The sequence below is a fragment of the Hyla sarda genome, chromosome 6 (assembly GCF_029499605.1).
Source record: "Hyla sarda isolate aHylSar1 chromosome 6, aHylSar1.hap1, whole genome shotgun sequence".
Taxonomy (NCBI): domain Eukaryota; kingdom Metazoa; phylum Chordata; class Amphibia; order Anura; family Hylidae; genus Hyla; species Hyla sarda.
This window is the reverse complement of record NC_079194.1, coordinates 256,038,881-256,058,989: the sequence shown is the minus strand read 5'-3', so window position 1 is coordinate 256,058,989 and position 20,109 is coordinate 256,038,881. Positions and strand designations below refer to the sequence as shown.

At 43.2% G+C, this 20,109-nt stretch overlaps 1 protein-coding gene across 1 annotated transcript; it reads left to right on the top strand.

Moving 5' to 3' along the window:
• The first annotated feature begins 271 nt into the window (after window positions 1–271).
• On the top strand, window positions 272–1,990 carry LOC130277508 (piggyBac transposable element-derived protein 4-like). The gene has a single exon (XM_056528185.1). The coding sequence runs from the start codon at window positions 272–274 to the stop codon at window positions 1,988–1,990; it is 1,719 nt and encodes a 572-aa protein (XP_056384160.1).
• Window positions 1,991–20,109: the final 18,119 nt, after the last annotated feature.

Below are 20,109 nucleotides of genomic sequence, written 5' to 3'. Positions count from 1 at the left end.
AAGTGACTGTCACCCTTTCATCCCATCACCACCTTGCACACCTCCATACTACCCTGTTACGTTTTTTCCTGGTGCGTCACTGATTAGTGACAGCAGTGACAGTTCGCCGCTGTTTTTTTTTAGTTCTAGTGGCGCTTTTTGTTTCAGTTTTTCCGTTGTTATAAAAAAAGTAAAAAAGTAAAAAAAATATATAAAAATATAAAAATACAAAAAAAATATTGTTCTAGTGTTGTACATCAGAGACACTTCGCCACTTATAGTGTCATCCAATATGTCAAGGCGTCGCATGTACAGCACTGAGGAGGCATATGCCTTCTTGGCATCTTCCTCTGGTTCAGATAGTGGTGAAGAGTTGTTATATTTGCCCTCTTCTTCTTCCTCTTCCACTGATTCTGACGAGGAACCTCCCCGCCACCGCCCTAGGCCAGGTCCTAGTACCAGTCCTAGTACCAATATTGAGCCAGGTCCTAGTGCCATCTCTGAGTGGGCTCCAGCTTCAAACTTTATACCCAATTTGCCTGAGTTTGTGGCCACTGCAGGCATTCGTGTTGACACCGTGGGGTTGAAAGAAGCTGATTTTTTTCAGCTCTTCTTTTCAGAAGAGCTGATTAATTTGATAGTGGAGGAAACCAACCGGTATGCTGAGCAATTCATTGCGGCCAATCCACAGGCATATCATGCTAGGCCTTATCAATGGACGCCAACCAATGCACTAGAGCTCAAAAAATTTTTTGCCCTTTTGTTTAACATGGGCATAGTTAAAAAGCCCACAATTCGCTCCTATTGGAGTAATGATATGCTTTACCATACTCCACTGTACCGGTCGGTCATGCCAAGGAATCGGTTTGAAGCCCTCCTCAAATTTCTACATTATGCTAATAATGAAAATTGTCCACCTCCCAGTGATCCAAATTTTGATCGCATATATAAAATTCGGCCCCTTGTTAATTATTTAAATCAAAAATTTTCTGAAGTTTACACCCCAGAAAAAGAGATTGCAGTGGACGAATCTCTTGTGCACTTCAAAGGAAGGTTGCACTTTAGGCAATACCTGCCTAACAAACGGGCCAGGTATGGGGTAAAACTTTATAAGTTGTGCGAGAGCACAACCGGCTATACGCACAAATTCAGAGTCTATGAGGGGAAAGACTCTAAAATAGAGCCCCCAGAGTGTCCCCCCGTACTAAAAACAACGGGAAAAATAGTATGGGATCTAGTTCACCCCCTGCTAGATCAAGGGTATAACATCTACCTTGATAATTTTTACACTAGCGTCCCATTACTACAATGCCTGTTTGCCAAGGGGACTGTGGCCTGTGGTACCATCAGGCGAAATCAAAGGGATCTGCCTAAAATTTTTGTACGGCAAAAGTTGAAGAAGGGGGAAAGCAAGGCTGTGTGCAAGGACAACATGATGCTTGTGAAGTACCAGGACAAGCGTGATGTTCTTGTACTAACCACCTTACACCCAGACAGATCCACCCCTGTCCAAGTCCGTGGTACCACAGAGAGTGCCCCTAAACCGGTGTGTATCCAGGACTATAATAAGTTCATGGGAGGGGTGGATCTGTCAGATCAGGCCTTGCAGCCGTACACTGCCCTACGCAAAACTAAGACCTGGTATAAAAAATTGGCACTGCACCTCTTCCAAATTACCATGTACAATTCATTTGTGGTGTACAAACGTGCAGGAAATACATGCACATACCTGCAATTCCAGAAAAATGTTATTAAGGACTTTCTGTTTGGGGATCCGGAAGGGGAGGAAAGCAGAGCCACAGGATCGGAGAACAGAATAGTTCCAGGGCAACATTTTCCTGCGGTAGTTCCCCGTAGAGAATCGGGGAGTAGGCAACAGAAGCGGTGTCGGGTGTGCTCCAAGCGTGGCATTAGAAAATGCACTATATACCACTGTGAGACATGTCCCCACAAACCCGGTCTGTGCATTGAAGACTGTTTTAAAATCTATCACACAACATATGATATCTAATTTTGTCCCCTTTAATTATTTTTAGAATGACTTTGGATAACTCTACCCAATGCACCCTTGGAATGACATGTGAGCAATTCATTTATTTCCCCCTTTTTCTCCACTAAACTATTAAAAAAAATCTAATTGGCAAACCCCTAATAAAACTAAAAATTCCCATTATACCCCTAGATGAATACCTTGGCAGGTATAGTTTTATATTTTCAACATTTTGCTAAACCCTTAACAAAAAAAAAAAATTCCATTATACCCCTAGATGAATACCTTGGCAGGTATAGTTTTATTTTCACTATCTTGCTAAACCCCTAAACAAAACTTAAAAAAATTTCCATTATACCCCTAGATGAATACCTCAGCAGGTTCCCGGGGTTCTGGCTCCATAGGGGCTTCCTAAATCCGACATGCCCCCAAAAAATTCTCTCTCCAAATTTTGCTCCTTCCCTTCTGAGACCTGTAGTTCACCAGCAAAGCATTTTACGTGCTTTTATGGGTTATTTCCTTGCTCAAGGGAAATGGGGCTACAAATTTTGGGGTAATTTTTCAGCTATAACCCCTTGTAAAAAGGAAAAATTTGGGGAAAAACAAGCATTTTAGTGATTTTTTTATTTTATTTTTTACATATGCAAAAGTCGTGAAACACCTGTGGGGTATTAAGGTTCACTTGACCCCTTGTTACATTCCCCAAGGGGTCTAGTTTCCGAAATGGTATGCCATGTGTTTTTTTTTTTGCTGTCCTGGCACCATAGGGTCTTCCTAAATGCGGCATGCCCCCAGAGCACTTCCAAAAAGCCAAAATGTGACTCCTTCTCTTCTGAGACCTGTAGTGTGTCAGCAGAGCACTTTTCACCCCCATATGGGGTGTTTTCTGAATCGGGAGAAATTGGGCTTCAAATTTTGGGGGGCATTTTCTGCTTTAACCCTTTGTAAAAATGTCAAATTTTTGAGAAACCAAGCATTTTAGGTAAAAAATATATATATTTTTTTACATATGCAAAAGTCGTGAAACACCTGTGGGGTATTAAGGTTCACTTTACCCCTTGTTACATTCCCCAAGGGGTCTAGTTTCCAAAATGGTATGCCATGTGTTTTTTTTTTGCTGTCCTGGCACCATAGGGGCTTCCTAAATGCGGCATGCCCCCAGAGCAAAATTTGCTTCCAAAAAGCCAAATGTGACTCCTTCTCTTCTGAGACCTGTAGTGCACCAGCAGAGCACTTTTCACCCCCATATGGGGTGTTTTCTGAATCGGGAGAAATTGGGCTTCAAATTTTGGGGGGTATTTTCTGCTTTAACCCTTTGTAAAAATGTAAAATTTTTGAGAAACCAAGCATTTTAGGTAAAAAATATATATTTTTTTTACATATGCAAAAGTCGTGAAACCCCTGTGGGGTATTAAGATTCACTTTACCACTTGTTACGTTCCCCAAGGGGTCTAGTTTCCAAAATGGTATGTCATGTGTTTTTTTTTCCTGTCCTGGCACCATAGGGGCTTCCTAAATGCGGCATGCCCCCAGGGCAAAATTTGCTTCCAAAAAGCCAAATGTGACTCCTTCTCTTCTGAGACCTGTAGTGCACCAGCAGAGCACTTTTCACCCCCATATGGGGTGTTTTCTGAATCAGGAGAAATTGGGCTTCAAATATTGGGGGGTATTTTCTGGTTTAACCCTTTGTAAAAATGTAAAATTTTTGAGAAACCAAGCATTTTAGGTAAAAAATATATATATTTTTTTACATATGCAAAAGTCTTGAAACCCCTGTGGGGTATTAAGGTTCACTTTTCCCCTTGTTACGTTCCCCAAGGGGTCTAGTTTCCAAAATGGTATGTCAAGTGTTTTTTTTTTGCTGTCCTGGCACCATAGGGGCTTCCTAAATGCGACATGCCCCCAGAGCAAAATTTGCTTCCAAAAAGCCAAATGTGACTCCTTCTCTTTTGAGACATGTAGTGCGCCAGCAGAGCACTTTTCACCCCCATATGGGGTGTTTTCTGAATCGGGAGAAATTGGGCTTCAAATATTGGGGGGTATTTTCTGCTTTAACCCTTTGTAAAAATGTAAAATTTTTGAGAAACCAAGCATTTTAGGTAAAAAATATATATATTTTTTTACATATGCAAAAGTCTTGAAACCCCTGTGGGGTATTAAGGTTCACTTTACCCCTTGTTACGTTCCCCAAGGGGTCTAGTTTCCAAAATGGTATGTCATGTGGTTTTTTTTTGCTGTCCTGGCACCATAGGGGCTTCCTAAATGCGGCATGCCCCCAGAGCAAAATTTGCTTCCAAAAAGCCAAATGTGACTCCTTCTCTTTTGAGACCTGTAGTGCGCCAGCAGAGCACTTTTCACCCCCATATGGGGTGTTTTCTGAATCGGGAGAAATTGGGCTTAAAATTTTGGGGGGCATTTTCTGCTTTAACCCTTTGAAAAAATGTAAAATTTTTGAGAAACCAAGCATTTTAGGTAAAAAATATATATATTTTTTTACATATGCAAAAGTCGTGAAACCCCTGTGGGGTATTAAGGTTCACTTTACCCCTTGTTACGTTCCCCAAGGGGTCTAGTTTCCAAAATGGTATGCCATGTGGTTTTTTTTTCTGTCCTGGCACCATAGGGGCTTCCTAAATGAGGCATGCCCCCAGAGCAAAATTTGCTTCAAAAAAGCCAAATGTGACTCCTTCTCTTCTGGGACCTGTAGTGCGCCAGCAGAGCACTTTTCACCCCCATATGGGGTGTTTTCTGAATTGGGAGAAATTGGGCTTCAAATTTTGGGGGGTATTTTCTGATTTAACCCTTTGTAAAAATGTCAAATTTTTGGGAAACCAAGCATTTTAGATATTTTTTTTTTTTTTTTTTACATTTGCAAAAAGTTGTGAAACCCCTGTGGGGTATTAAGGCTCACTTAATTCCTTGTTACGTTCCTCAAGGGGTCTAGTTTCCAAAATGGTATGGCATGTGGGCGGTTTTAGCTGTTCTGGCACCATAGGGGCTTCCTAAATGCAACATGCCCCCCAAAAACCATTTCAGAAAAACATACTCTCCAAAATCCCCTTGTCGCTCCTTCGCTTCTGAGCCCTCTACTGCGCCCGCCGAACAATTAACATAGACATATGAGGTATGTGCTTACTCGAGAGAAATTGGGCTACAAACACAAGTAAAAATTTTCTCCTTTTACCCCTTGCAAACATTAAAAAATTGGGTCTACAAGAACATGCGAGTGTAAAAAATGAAGATTTTGAATTTTCTCCTTCACTTTGCTGCTATTCCTGTGAAACACCTAAAGGGTTAAAACACTTACTGAATGTCATTTTGAATACTTTGGGGGGTGCAGTTTTTATAATGGGGTCATTTGTGGGGTATTTCTAATATGAAGACCATTCAAATCCACTTCAAACCTGAACTGGTCCCTGAAAAATATTGAGTTTGAAAATTTTGTGAAAATTTGGAAAATTGCTGCTGAACTTTGAAGCCCTCTGGTGTCTTCCAAAAGTAAAAACTCGTCAATTTTATGATGCAATCGTAAAGTAGACATATTGTATATGTGAATAAAAAATAAATTTATTTTTAATATCCATTTTCCTTACAAGCAGAGAGCTTCAAAGTTAGAAAAATGCAAAATTTTCAATTTTTTCGTCAAATTTGGGGATTTTTCACCAAGAAAGGATGCAAGTTACCATAAAATTTTACCACTATGTTAAAGTAGAATATGTCACGAAAAAACAATCTCGGAATCAGAATGATCAGTAAAAGCATTCCAGAGTTATTAATGTTTAAAGTGACAGTGGTCAGATTTGCAAAAAACGCTCTGGTCCTTAAGGCCAAAATGAGCTTGGTCCTGAAGGGGTTAAAAAATCATTGTGAGACAAAATGTAAAAAAAAAGCCATTTTGTAAATTTTGGGGGCTTCCGTTTCTACACAGTAAATTTTTCGGTAAAAATTAAACCTTCTCTTTATTCTGTAGGTTCATACAATTGAAATTAAACCCTACTTATGTAGGTTTTGAATTTTTTTGTACTTCTCGAAAAAATCATAACTACATGCAGGAAAATTTATACATTTAAAATTATTTTCTGACCCCTATAACTTATTTATTTTTCCGCGTATGGGGCAGTATGAGGGCTCATTTTTTGTGCCGTGATCTAAAGTTTTTAGCGGTATCATTTTTGTATTGAACTGACTTTTTGATCGCTTGTTATTCATTTTTTCATGATATAAAAAGTGACCAAAAATACACTATTTTGGACTTTGGAATTATTTTTATAAATCGGACATATATTTTTATAAATCGGACATTTCCGCATGCGGCGATACCACATATGTTAATTTTTATTTACACTGTTTTTTTGTTTAATGGGAAAAGGGGGGTGATTCAAACTTTTATTAGGGAAGGGGTAAAACGATCTTTATTCGCTTTTTTTTTTGCAATGTTATAGCTCTCGTAGTGGGCTATAACACTGCACACACTGATCTTTTACATTGATCAATGGTTTCTCATAGGATACCATTGATCAATGATTCTGCCGCTTGACTGCTCATGCCTGGATCTCAAGGAGGCAAGGTAGGGACCCTCCTGCTGTCCTGTAAGCTGTTCGGGATGCCGCGATTTCGCCACGGCGATCCCGAACAGCCCCGTGAGCTAACCGGCAATGGTTTACTTTCATTCTAGACGTGGTGTTCAACTTTGAACGCCGCGTCTAAAGGGTTAATTGCGTGTGGCACCGCGATCTGTGCCGCGCGCTATTAGCCACGGGTCCCGGCCGTTGTTAGAAGCCGGGCCCGACCCGCTATGAACGGGAGCAGACTCATGACGTACCGGTACGTCATGGGTTCTGTAGGGGTTAATAACCGCCCTCTGTTTCCTATCATTGAGCCAGTTACTTACCCACTTACACACATTCTCCCTCAGCCCCATCCTTCTCATTTTATGCACCAACCTTTTATGTGGCACCGTATCAAATTCTTTGGAAAAATCCAGACATACAACATCCAGCGATTCCCCCTGGTACAGTCTGGAGCTCACCTCCTCATAAAAGCTGATCAGGTTAGTCTGACAGGACCGTTCCCCCATAAAGCCATGCTGATATGGAGTCATACATTTATTTTTATTAAGATACTCCAGAATTGCATCCCTTAGGAAACCCTCAAACAATTTACATACAATGGAGGTTAAACTAACAGGCCTATAATTCCCGGGGTCACCTTTTTAACCCTTTTTAAATATTGGTACCCCATTTGCCATGCGCCAGTCCGGGGGAACAGTCCCTGTTACTATAGAGTCCCTGAATATTAAAAATCGGGGTCTGTCTATCACATTACTTAATTCCTTTAGAACACTGGGGTGAATGCCATCTGGACCTGGTGATTTGTCTATTTTGATTTTTTGTAGCCGGCACTGAACTTCTTCCTGGATTAGACAGGTGACCTGTACTTCTTCCTGGAGCCAGATCACCTGTCTAACCCCCTTCTCCTTTTTCCCATGCTACAGTCTGATAGGACAGGAGAGAGCACAGGGGAATGCTAGTCCCAACCTCACGTACTGGATTTTGTCCCAGTCTGTGCTTTGTCCCAGCCACACAGGGTTATGTTGTGGATGGTATGGGGAGTTTTTTTTTTTATAAGCCACGATTTATATAAAAGGAAATAAAAGTTTCTTATGAATTATATTAGAAAGGTTAATGTTTTGCCAAGATGTACAAACATTGAAAAATGTTTTTTAATCTGACATATATAATAGAACAACAGTGACTGAGGCACAACACGCTAAAAACTAAAGTTTTAGATTTTAGAAAAAACTACTTTTCTGGATAAGTCATAAATTAGTCCCTATCAGACTCAGAGTCCAGGAGAAAAAGGACTATTAGTGTCAGATAACCAATAGTTGTATTGGGCCTGTCAGTAAAAGCAAAAAAAAAAAAGAAAATAATCCACTGTGGTACTCAGTAGAATTGTCCAAAATCATAAAAAACAAAAACATATTTAGGGCTTTTCATAATCAATTAGTTGACTGATTATTGTTGTGATTAATTGACTAATCGGATAAAAATGACCATAGTGGAGAAGAAGATAATTTGTGAGTTAGATTAGGAAGGAGTTAGTAAGGGGAGGGGATCGGACTGAAGGTCTTCTGTGTGTTTTAGGTAAGGGATGCATTGTGTGTTGAGAGAGTGTTTGTATGGTTGGCTTGATGCTAAGCCTTGCGGAGGCTGAGAGTAGTAGCTTTTTAATATATTTAAATTTGTGTAATAATTAAAGGGGTTGTGCGCTGCCCTGCAGTTCGGAGCTCCGCTCACAGCGTCCGGAAGTTCATTACTCCGAACGCTGTGTGCGGGCTTCCGTGTTCACGGCCGCCGGGCGTGACGTCACGCCCGGCCCCTTTGTGACGTCTCGCCCGCCCCCTCAATGAAAGTCTATAGGAAGGAGGCGCGACCGCTGTCACGCCCCCTTCCCATAGACTTTGGTAGAGGGGGCAGGCAAAACGTCACGAAGGGGTCGGCTTGACGTCACGCCTGGCGGCCGCGAACACGGTAGTCCGCACACAGCGTTCGGAGTAATGAACTTCCGGACGCTGTGAGCGGAGCTCCGAACTGCAGGGCAGCACACAACCCCTTTAAATAATTTATTTTTTTTCTGGTAAGGAATATAACACCCTCTCTGTTACTTACCTGTGGCCAGATAGGAGGGGCAGCACATTCCCTGGTTGTCCATCCTATGTGCCCCCAGCAGCCTATTTAGTGAAGAGGGGGGTCAGCACATATAATCTTCCAATTCCTGCATCTTCTCTTTGCAACTATTGTGAGTCTGGCCTTTAGCAATGAGTCTGACAACTGGGGACTCACGATAGCTGCTGGAAGCAGAAGATCATGTGTGCTGGGCCCCTTCTTCACTAAACAGGTTGCTGAGGACCACAGTTGCATATATACAGTGGGGATGAAAAGTTTGGGCACCACAGGTAAAAATTTGTATTAATGTGCATAAAGAAGCCAAGGAAAGATGGAAAAATTTCCAAAAGGCATCAAATTACAGATTAGACATTCTTATAATATGTCAACAAAAGTTAGATTTTATTTCCATCATTTGCACTTTCAAAATAACAGAAAACAAAAAAATGGCATCTGCAAAAGTTTGGGCACCTTGCAGAGTTAATATCTTGTATTGCCCCCTTTGGCAAGTATCACAGCTTGTAAATGCTTTTTGTAGCCAGCCAAGAGTCTTTAAATTCTTGATTGAGGTATCTTTGCCCATTCTTCCTTACAAAAGTCTTCTAGTTCTTTGAGATTTCTGGGCTGTCTGTCACGCACTGCTCTTTTAAGGTCTATCCATAGATTTTCAATTATGTTGAGGTCAGGAGATTGTGAAGGCCATGGCAAAACCTTCAGTTCACGCCTCTTGATGTAATCCCCCGTGGATTTCGAGGTGTGTTTAGGATCATTATCCATTTGTAGAAGCCATCCTCTCTTTAACTTCATCTTTTTCACAGATGGCATCAAGTTAGCATCCAAACTATGCTGAAATTTTATTGAATCCATTTTTCCTTCTACTCGTGAGATGTTCCCCCTGTGCCACTGGCTGCAATACAACCCCAAAGCATGATTGATCCACCCCCATGCTTAACAGTTGGACAGAGGTTCTTTTCATTAAATTCTGTTCCCCTTCTTCTCCAAACGTACCTTTGCTCATTCCCGCCAAAAAGTATAATTTTTAACTCATCGGTCCACAGAACTTGTTTCCAAAATGCATCAGGCTTGTCTATATGTTCATTTGCAAAGTTCAAACGCTGATTTTTGTGGTGAGGACATAGAAGAGGTTTTCTTCTGATGACTCTTCCATGAAGACCATATTTGTACAAGTATCTCTCTATAGTGGAATAGTGTACCACAACTCCAGTGTCTGCCAGATCTTCTGGAGGGATTGTGCAGTCAAACGTGGGTTTTGAATAGTTTTTCTCACAATCCTGCGAGCTGTTCTGTCTGATATTTTTCTTGGTCTTCCAGATCTTGCTTTAACTTCCACTGGGGAGGGGGGGGGGGGCATTATAAATGTGAGGGGGGTACAGAGAGGATTTGTTTATGTACTAGAGGGCACAAGGACATTTTAAATGTATAAGGAGGCACAGGTGGCATTTTAAATGTTTGAGGGGGGCACAGGAAGGGCATTATAAATGTATTAGAGGGCACAGGGGGCATTATTAATATGAGGGGGCACAATAGGGCATTGTGTTTGAGGGCACAGGGGCATCATTTCTTTATGGGGCACAGGGGCTTTTTTACTGTATGGATCACTGCAGATACATTATATGTGGCCAGGAAGACTGTATACACTATTTTTACTATAATTTACTGCATAGCAAAATAAAAAAACGACAATAACTATAGAATTGCTGTATAGAATTGTTTTGCATTTACATGTCGCAAAAAAAAAAAAAAACAGGAAAAATTATACAATATGTACCTCAAAATAGTTCCTATAAAAACACTCTCATACTGCCAAATATAAAGTTAAAAAACAAAATTAATTGTTACAAAGTGGTTAAAATAGACTAAATGCATCTAAGTCATGCATCATTATATTTACTTGAGAAATACATTTAAAATCTACAATACATTTATTTTTAGAAAGGATATTTCAATATTAATCAACTGTTACAGGGGTACTCTGGCTGAAGGTTTGTTTTTTATATAAGGATGCCCAGGCTCAGCAACATTTTCTACAATTAAGGGGAAAACTTAGCAGAGCTCAGCAAGCCTTCAGAAACTGTCAGTGCCCTTCTCTTCACCGCTATGTATGCTCTAAAGTTTTTTTTGCGAGATTGAAGATGCAAAACAGAAGGAGAGAGAAGGTGTGCCGCAGCTCAGTGAATCAGTAACCATGTCCCAGTTTTCTACGATGTTGCAGAAAACTTTAGAACACGGGGCTCAATATGTCACTGGGGGAGCACGGAAAGTAAGTACCGTATTTTTCGCCGTATAAGACGCACTTTTTCTTCCCCAAAACTGGCGGGAGAAAGTTGGGGCGTCTTATACGGCGAATACACACCTATCGCGGCCATCAACGGCCGGGACCCGCGGCTAATACAAGATATCACCAATCGCGGTGATGCCCTGTATTAACCCTTCAGAAAAGACGCGGCGATCAAAGCTGACCGCCACGTCTGAAGTGAAAATGACACTAACCCGGCTGCACCGGGAGGGACCTTACCTGCCTCCTCTGTGTCTGCTCCGTGCCGGGATCCCCTGCATGGCCGGCGCTCTCCTTCGTCGTCATCACGTCGTCGCACGCCGTCATCCAATAGGAGCGGCGTGCGTAGCAACGTGATGGCGGCGACGGAGCGCAAGGATACCGGGCAGCAGAGACATTCCAGAGCGACAGGGACACCCCGGGGATGCGGCGACAGCGATGGAGGGCGACATCCAGGGCAGCGGTGACGGGTCCGGAGTGGCGGGGACACGTGAGTATTACCTCCTATACCAGTGGTCTTCAGCCTGCGGACCTCCAGATGTTGCAAAACTACCACTCCTGGCATGCCCGGACAGCCAATGGCTGTCTGGATAGGAGGACATGATAAGAGGTTGGGGTAGATAGATGGGATAGGAGGTCGACATAGGAGGACGGGATAGGAGATCGTGATCGGTCAAGATAGGAGGACGGGATAGGAGGTCGGGATAGAAGGTCGAGATAGGAGGACGGGATAGGAGGTCGGGATAGGAGGTTGGGATAGGAGGTCAGGATATGAGGACGAGATGTGAGGATGGGATATGAGGTTGAGATATGAAGACGGGAATAGGAGGTCGTGATAGGAGGTCAGGATATGAAGTCAAAAGCTCCCTCCTGTTTATTTTCCTCCCCAACAAGGAATAGGAAGGAAAAACCGGGCAACGCCGGGTATTCAGCTAGTTTACAAATATAATAATATACTCCTGCTGAAATGGAGAAATTTGTAATATACTTTACAAATTTCTTTTAACAGAAATTAACCATAAACATCTCTTGGTTCGGTAGTTATCCGCTTGAGAGGGGTCTGGCAACAGACTAGAACGCCACTCTATGGGTCCGTGAACACTACAGAAATTCAGCAAGAACAATAGGATTCTGCTGCAAGAATATCCATAGTGTGCATGGGCCCTAAGGGTACATTCACACAGGTGGATTTATTTGCAGGTTTTCCGCTGCGTATTTGAAAGGGGATGGGCTCTTCTCGGCTGTCCGCAGCAGATTTTCCGCGGCGGAATTTACACTGTGGAAAATCCGCCGCAGAAAATCTGCTGCGGACAGCCGAGAAGAGCCCGCCCCCTTTCATATACGCAGCGGAAAAGCCGCAAATAAATCCGCCCATGTGAACGTACCCTTAGAGTGGAGCTCCCATCTGCAGCCAGACACTTTTGCAGAAGAAGGGAAACGGGGAGACATGATAGAAACCTTTATATGTTACAGGAGAGGAGGAGGCTCCAATAGTTATGTCATGTATACGCTCCCATAGTTATGTCATAGGGGTCATTTCATGTATACACCCGCATAGTTGTCATTTCATGTATACACCCGCATAGTTGTCATTTCATGTATACACCCGCATAGTGGTCATTTCATGCATACACCCGCATAGTGGTCATTCAGGTATACGTTCACTTAGTGGTCATTTCAGGTATACGCTTGCATACTTGTCATTTCAGGTATACGCTCGCATACTTGTCACTCATGTATACACTCGCCTGGTGGTCATTTCATGTATACGCTCGTATAGTGGTCATGCAGGTAGACGTTCGCATAGTGCTCGTTTCATGTATACACCCGTAGTGGTCATTTCGGGTAGACACCCGCATAGTGGTCATCGCATGCTTACGTTCGCATAGTGATGCTCCCATTGCGGACATTTCACGTATACAATCTCATTGTGGTCATTTCGTGTATACGCTCGCATACTGGTCATTTAATTTATACGCTTGCATAGTGATCATTTCATGTATATGTTCGCATAATGGTCAATTCATTTATACGTTCACATAGGGGTCTTTCGTATATATGTTCGCTTAGTGGTCATATTAGGTTGGTGTTCGCATAGTGGTCATTTTATATATGTTGGCATAATGGTCACTTGCATAATGGTGAGTTTATGTAGACGTTCGCATAGTGGTTATTTAATGTTTACATTCACATTTTGGTCATTTAACATACAGGATCACACAGTGGTTATCTCATGTATATGTTCACATAGTGGTCATTTCAGGTATACGTTAGCATAGTGCTCATTTCACGTATATGTTAGCATAGTAGTCATTCATGTATACGTTTGCATAGTGGACATTTCATGTATACGTTAGCATAGCGGTCATTTCAGGTATACGTTACCATAATGGTCGTCTCATGTATACGTTCACATAGTGGTCATTTCAGGTATACGTATATATACCATGTTTCCCCGAAAATAAGACCGGGTCTTATATAAATTTTTGTCCCAAAAAGCACACTAGGGCTTATTTTCAGGGTAGGGCTTATTTATTGGGGGGGGGGGGGGGGGGGGAAGTTGCAGGAGTGTGGAGGATGGGGGGCTGTAGCAGTGAGGAGGATGGGGGGGCTGTAGCAGTGTGGAGGATGGGGGGCTGTAGCAGTGTGGAGGATGGGGGCTGTAGCTGTGTGGAGGATGCCGCACCCCCCATCCTCCACACTGCTACAGCCCCCCATCCTCCACACTGCTACAGCCCCCCATCCTCCACACTGCTACAGCCCCCCATCCTCCACACTGCTACAGCCCCCCCATCCTCCTCACTGCTACATCCCCCCATCCTCCTCACTGCTACATCCCCCCATCCTCCTCACTGCTACATCCCCCCATCCTCCACACTGCTACAGCCCCCATCCTCCTCACTGCTACAGCCCCCCATCCTCCACACTGCTACATCCCCCCCATCCTCCCCTTCACCCGTTGTCCTCCACACTCCTACAGTGCTCCCCACCCCTCTGCCATAATAAACTACAGTACCTTACACCTTCATACCGTACGGAAGCTGCAGCTCTCGGTGGCGGCAGGACCTCCTTCTGTTGCTTAGCAGCCGTGGGCAGGGACACGTCCGTGACGTCGGCCGTGCATACGCGCCGACGTTTTAAAGTGACAGCATCTCTGCCTCGGCTGCTAAGCAACAGAAGAAGGTCCCGCTGCAACTTCTGTATGGTGTGAAGGTGTAAGATAGATAGATAGATATGGGACCAGCCAAAGGAGGGCGGTGGGGGGTGGGTCGGTTCTGCGGGCATTACTGGCAGCCACGGTCCGGATCTGGACCGCGGTCCGCATCTGGACCGCGGTCCGCCAGTTGATTACCCCTTGCCTAGGTCTTATTTTCATAAGGGCTTACTGCTAGGGCTTACTTTCGGGGTAGGGTTTATTTTCGTGGAAACACGGTTGTGCTTATCTCATGTATATCTTCACATAGGGGTCATTTCCTATTTACACTTACATACGGGTCAGTCATGGGTGTCTTTCATTGTATACGTATACGGCTCATAGCAGTCCTCTAACGTGTCTTCATAGTTGTTGTTAAAGTTATCAGGTGCATTGCTGTTAGATCAGCATTCTGGATTTATTGATACAGAAGGTCACATCGTGTCACTATCAGACTGGTGGCATAGGTTGCTGTGGTTAATTTCTCGGGCAATCAAGTGTGGCCGACAGTTGCTGAGCGTAAATATATATTTATTGGATTGTTACCTATGGTACCTGACACGTTGTCAGGGGCATGCACTATTGGTAGTTGTCAGGTCACTTACCGGACACAGCTTCAGGTGGAGTTATTGTAGCTGAAATGTTTGTCAGGGTAATAATACAGCAAATAAGGTGGTTACATCCCCACAGTACCTGACACGTTTTCAGGTGGGAGTTATCTCGCACACTTATTGTTACTGACACGTCTTCAGAGCAATAACACCTTGTCATGTAGGTGGTTATGCCCACAGTACCTGATTTGCATTCAGGTGGGATTTGATTTATATTTCACTTCACATCTGCAGAGCAACGATTGACGTTTAGGTGGTTGTAGTGTCATGGTATCTGAGGCACGGTGTGAGGTAAGCGCATACGGGTTACTATAGAATATATAAAGGCACACTTTTATCATAGCATAGGTCATGCAGTTGGTTATAGCATGCATTCCACGCATGCGTGTTTGATGGCAGGTACGTTATGCATGTGATGGTATGTACGCATATGATTCGCTGTGGCACTTTCACAATGCAGTCGTTGTTGCAGGGTATTAACGTGGCATTAGGTTATCAGCATATCAGGCTGTCGACATAGATTAAGGTCACGCTTCTCTTTCATTTTGGTTCGTCACTTTCTTTAGGCTGCATTGGTATTTCGTTGGTTTTTCGTACTTAAAGGGGTACTCCGGTGAAAACCTTTTTTCTTTTAAATCAACTGATGGCAGAAAGTTAAACATATTTGTAAATTACTTCTATTAAAAAATCTTAATCCTTCCAGTACTTATTAGCTGCTGAATGCTACAGAGGAAATTCCTTTCTTTTTGGAACACTGATGACATCACAAGCACAGTGTTCTCTGCTGACATCTCTGTCCATTTTAGCAACCATGCATAGCAGATGTATGCTAAGGGCAGCATGGTGGCTCAGTGGTTAGTACTGCTTCCTTGAAGTGCTGGGGACTTGGGTTCAAATCCCACTAAGGACAACAATAAATAAAGTATTATTATAATAACGTCAGCAGAGAGAACTGTGGTCGTGGTATTTTGTTGTTTCGTGATAGCCGTGCTCTGTTTCTCACGTTTTCAGCTGTTACGTCTAGGCTGTATGTGAGCAGTTGTTCCTATTGCTAGGTTGAGGGTTTCAGACGGTGGCAGCAGCGTGTCTGTGCATTTTATGTCTGAGTGTTCAGGACTTTTCTTAATTTCACTATTCTTCACACATTTCATAGGGATCACAACTCTACTTTGTTTCAGGTCCCGTGTCTTCAGGCGGTCTGTCAGGTTCTCATTTCGTCACTGTTCTCCTCACGGCTGGCATGTTAGGTTGTTAAGGGTTTAATATTGGTTCAGGGGTATTGGTTGTGTGAGGCATGCGGTTTTAGCATTCAGTTGGGAGTCGGTATTAGCATGTGGTGCTGTGCATGTAGTGGTAGCAGCTATCTTTCAAATATGAGGCAGCATTAGTGCTGTGAAGGTTATTGTGCGATTGATGTATAGATTGCATTCTGGCTTAGGTTAAGGTTGGGTGCAAGTGGTTACAGCTTTAAGATGCGGCACGTATATAGCATTGATGCTGTTGTATGCTGTATATATTAAGCCCGTATTGGTGACAATATTATGGCTATGGTGACAGCTAGAGATGAGCGAACTTACAGTAAATTCGATTCGTCACGAACTTCTCTGCACGGCAGTTGCTGACTTATCCTGCATTAATTAGTTCAGCTTTCAGGTGCTCCGGTGGGCTGGAAAAGGTGGATACAGTCCTAGGAAAGAGTCTCCTAGGATGTCTCCTTGGATGTGAAAATACTGGTGTTACCCTACATTTTTCATTTTCACAAGGGAGAATAGGAAAAAGCCCCCCAAAATGTGTAGCCCCATTTCTTCTGATTAAGAACACACCCCATATGTGGATGCAAAGTGCTCTGCTGGCGCACTACAATGCTCAGAAGAGAAGGCGCGCCATTGGGCTTCTGGAGAGAGAATGTGTCCGAAATTGAAGGCCATGTGTGTTTACAAAGCCCCCATAGTGCCAGAACAGTGGACCCCCCCCCCCCCCACATGTGACCCCATTTTGGAAACTACACCCCTCACGTATTGTAATAAGGGGTACAGTGAGCATTTACACCTCACAGATGTCTGACAGATTTTTGGAACAGTGGTCCGTGAAAATGAAAAATTTAATTTTTCATTTGCACAGCCCACTGTTCCAAAGATCTGTCAAACGCCAGTGGGGTGTAAATGTTCACTGCACCCCTTATTAAATTCTGTGAGGGGTGTAGTTTCCAAAATAGGGTCACATGTGGGGGGGGGTGTCCACTGTTCTGGCACTATGGGGGGCTTTGTAAACGCACATGGCCCATGACTTCCATTCCAAACTAATTCGCTCGCCATAAGCTCAATGGCGCTCCTTCTCTTCTGAGCATTGTAGTTCGCCCGCAGAACACTTTATATCCATATATGGGGTATTTCCATACTCAGAAGAAATGGGGTTACAAATTTTGGGAGGCTTTCTCTCCAATTACCCCTTGTGAAAATGAAAAATTTGGGGTAAAACCAGCATCTTAGTGAAAAAAAAAAATCAAATTTTTCATTTTCACGTCCAACTTTAGCGGAAATTTGTCAAGCACCTGTGGGGTGTTAAGGATCACTGTACACCTTGTTACGTTCCTTGAGGGGTGTAGTTTCCAAAATAGTATGCCATGTGTTTTTTTTTTTTTTTTTGCTGTTCTGGCACCATAGGGGCTTCCTAAATGCGACATGCCCCCCAAAAACCATTTCAGCAAAATTTGCTTTCCAAAAGCCAAATGTGACTTCTTCTCTTCTGAGCACTGTAGTGCACCCGCAGTGCACTTGACGTCCACACATGGGGTATTTCCATACTCAGAAGAGATGGAGTTACAAATTTTGGGGGGCATTTTCTCCCATAACCCCTTGTAAAAATGTAAAAGTTGGGGAAAACCAGCATTTTAGTGAAAAAAAATTTTAATTCATTTACACATTCGACTTTAACGAAAAGTCATCAAACACCTGTGGGGTGTTAAGGCTCACTGGACCCCTTGTTAAGTGCCTTGAAGGGTGTAGTTTCCAAAATGGTATTCCATGTGGGGGGATTTTCTGCTGTTCTGGCACCATAGGGGCTTCCTAAATGTGACATGCCCCCCAAAAACCATTTCAGCAAAATTCACTCTCCAAAATCCCATTGTTGCTCCTTCCCTTCTGAGCCCTCTACTGCGCCCGCCAAACACTTCACATACACATATGAGGTATTTCCTTACTCAAGAGAAATTGGGTTACAAATTTTGGGGGGCTTTTTCTCCTTTTACAATTTCAAAAACTCTGTCTACAAGAACATGCGAGTGCAAATGAAGATTTAGAATTTTCTCCTTTACCTTGCTGCTATTCCTGTGAAACACCTAAAGGGTTAACACACTTTCTGAATGTAATTTTGAATACTTGGGGGTGGTGGTGGTGGGGGGGGGGGGCAGTTTTTATAATGGGGTCATTTATGGGGTATCTAATATGAAGACCCCTCAAATCCACTTCGAAACTGAACTGATCCCTGAAAAATTCCGATTTTGCTAATTTTGTGAAAAATTGGAAAATTGCTGCCGAACTTTGAAGCCCTCTGATGTCTTCCAAAAGTAAAAACATGTCAACTTTATGATGCAAATATAAACTAGACATATTGTATATGTGAATCAATATATTATTTATTTGGAATATCCATTTTACTTACAAGCAGAGAGTTTCAAAGTTAGAAAAATGCAAAATTTTCATGAAATTTTGAGATTGAAAGGATGCAAGTAACAATGAAAATTTACCACTGTGTTAAAGTAGAATATGTCACGAAAAAACTCGGAATCAGAATAATTGGTAAAAGTATTCCAGAGTTATTAATGCATAAAGTGACAGTGGATTGCAAAAAAGGGCTCAAAGGAGAAAAAGGGCTCAGTCCCCACAGCCCTCGTTAACCATTTTGTTGAAATAAAAAAAAAAAACGCTGGTCATCGTCGCAGTCCTCCGCATTCACGTATCTGAAATGAAAAGAAAAACAAGAAATATAGGTTAGTACATTTTATGCACTCTCCCCTGGGGAGAGCGCACATAATGCAGCATGTTCCTAAACAGGGAACCTCCAATTGCTGATAAACTACAACTCCCATCATGGGGGGGCTGTAATTAAGCAACAACTGGAGTCTCCCTGTTTGGGAACACACTGCCAGAAAGGCTCTGTTCCTGTTATGCAAAATGCATAATGTGAACAGAGTCAGGCCTGGACTGTGTAGCTCCGCCCCCTAATGACGTCATCACTAGGGGAGGAGCAGTAAAGGTTGCAGGGGGTCTCAGGAGTGAGACCCTCTTTCGATCTGTCCCTCTGCCCTTGGACTACTACTCCCAACATGGGACAGAGTCTGTCCCATGATGGGAGTAGTTGTACCACAGCGCTGAGGGATGGCACTTGCACATCCCCCAGGTGCGGGACTCTTTTTGGACGGTTAGGACTACTACTCCCATCATGGACAGACTCTGTCCATGATGGAAGTTATAGTTGAGGGGCGGATCACAGCAGGTCATTCTATAGAGACCAGCTGCGATCTGTATTTATTAACTGCGCTCCCCGCCTGCTCCTGTCTACGCTTTCATAATTCATAATCCTCACCGCCGGGATACAGGAGCTCTGATTGCTGAATAGCTATTTACCAGAGTTCCCATCTCCGACGGGGATTATGAAATATGACAGCGTATAGAAGAGCCGGCGGAGAGCGCAGTGGAGCCGCCGCCTTCTACAGTTAATAAATGCGGATCGCAGTGTGTGTATTGAGAATGATCTGCTGCGATCTGTCCCTCTGCCCCTTTTACTATAACTCCCATCATGGACGGAGTCTGTCCATTATGGGGAGTAGTAGTTCCAACTGTCCCAAGAGTCCTGCAGCCGAGGGGGATGTGCAAGTGCCGCCCCTCAGCGCTGCGGTGCTACAACTACTCCCATCATGGGACTGACTGTCCCATGATGGGAGTAGTTGTAGTTTAGCACTGTTGAGGGATGGCTCCTGCATCCCCCGGCTGTCTCGGTAGAACACTTTCCTATGTGTCCTTTTTGATGGTGTTTAAAAAAAAAAAAAAAATGTAAAAAAACGTACTTGGGCAAAAACAAAAAAAAAAAAAATGCATCTAAACATCTTTAGGCTCCTTTCACACTGTATTATTGTTCCGTTTAGGAACTTCAGTCAGAAGTTACATCACTATATTGGGGAAAACCCCTGACAGCCGTGACTAAATCGCATTGCAGCCTATGGGGTTTTGTAACTGCCGTTTGCACCCGTACATGTCCGTAATTCATTACGGACGTTATACAGTGACGGGACATCGTGGCGGAAAAATTACTGCATGCAGTAATTTTTCCGCCACGATGTCCTGTCATTTTATAACGTCCGTAAGGAATTACGG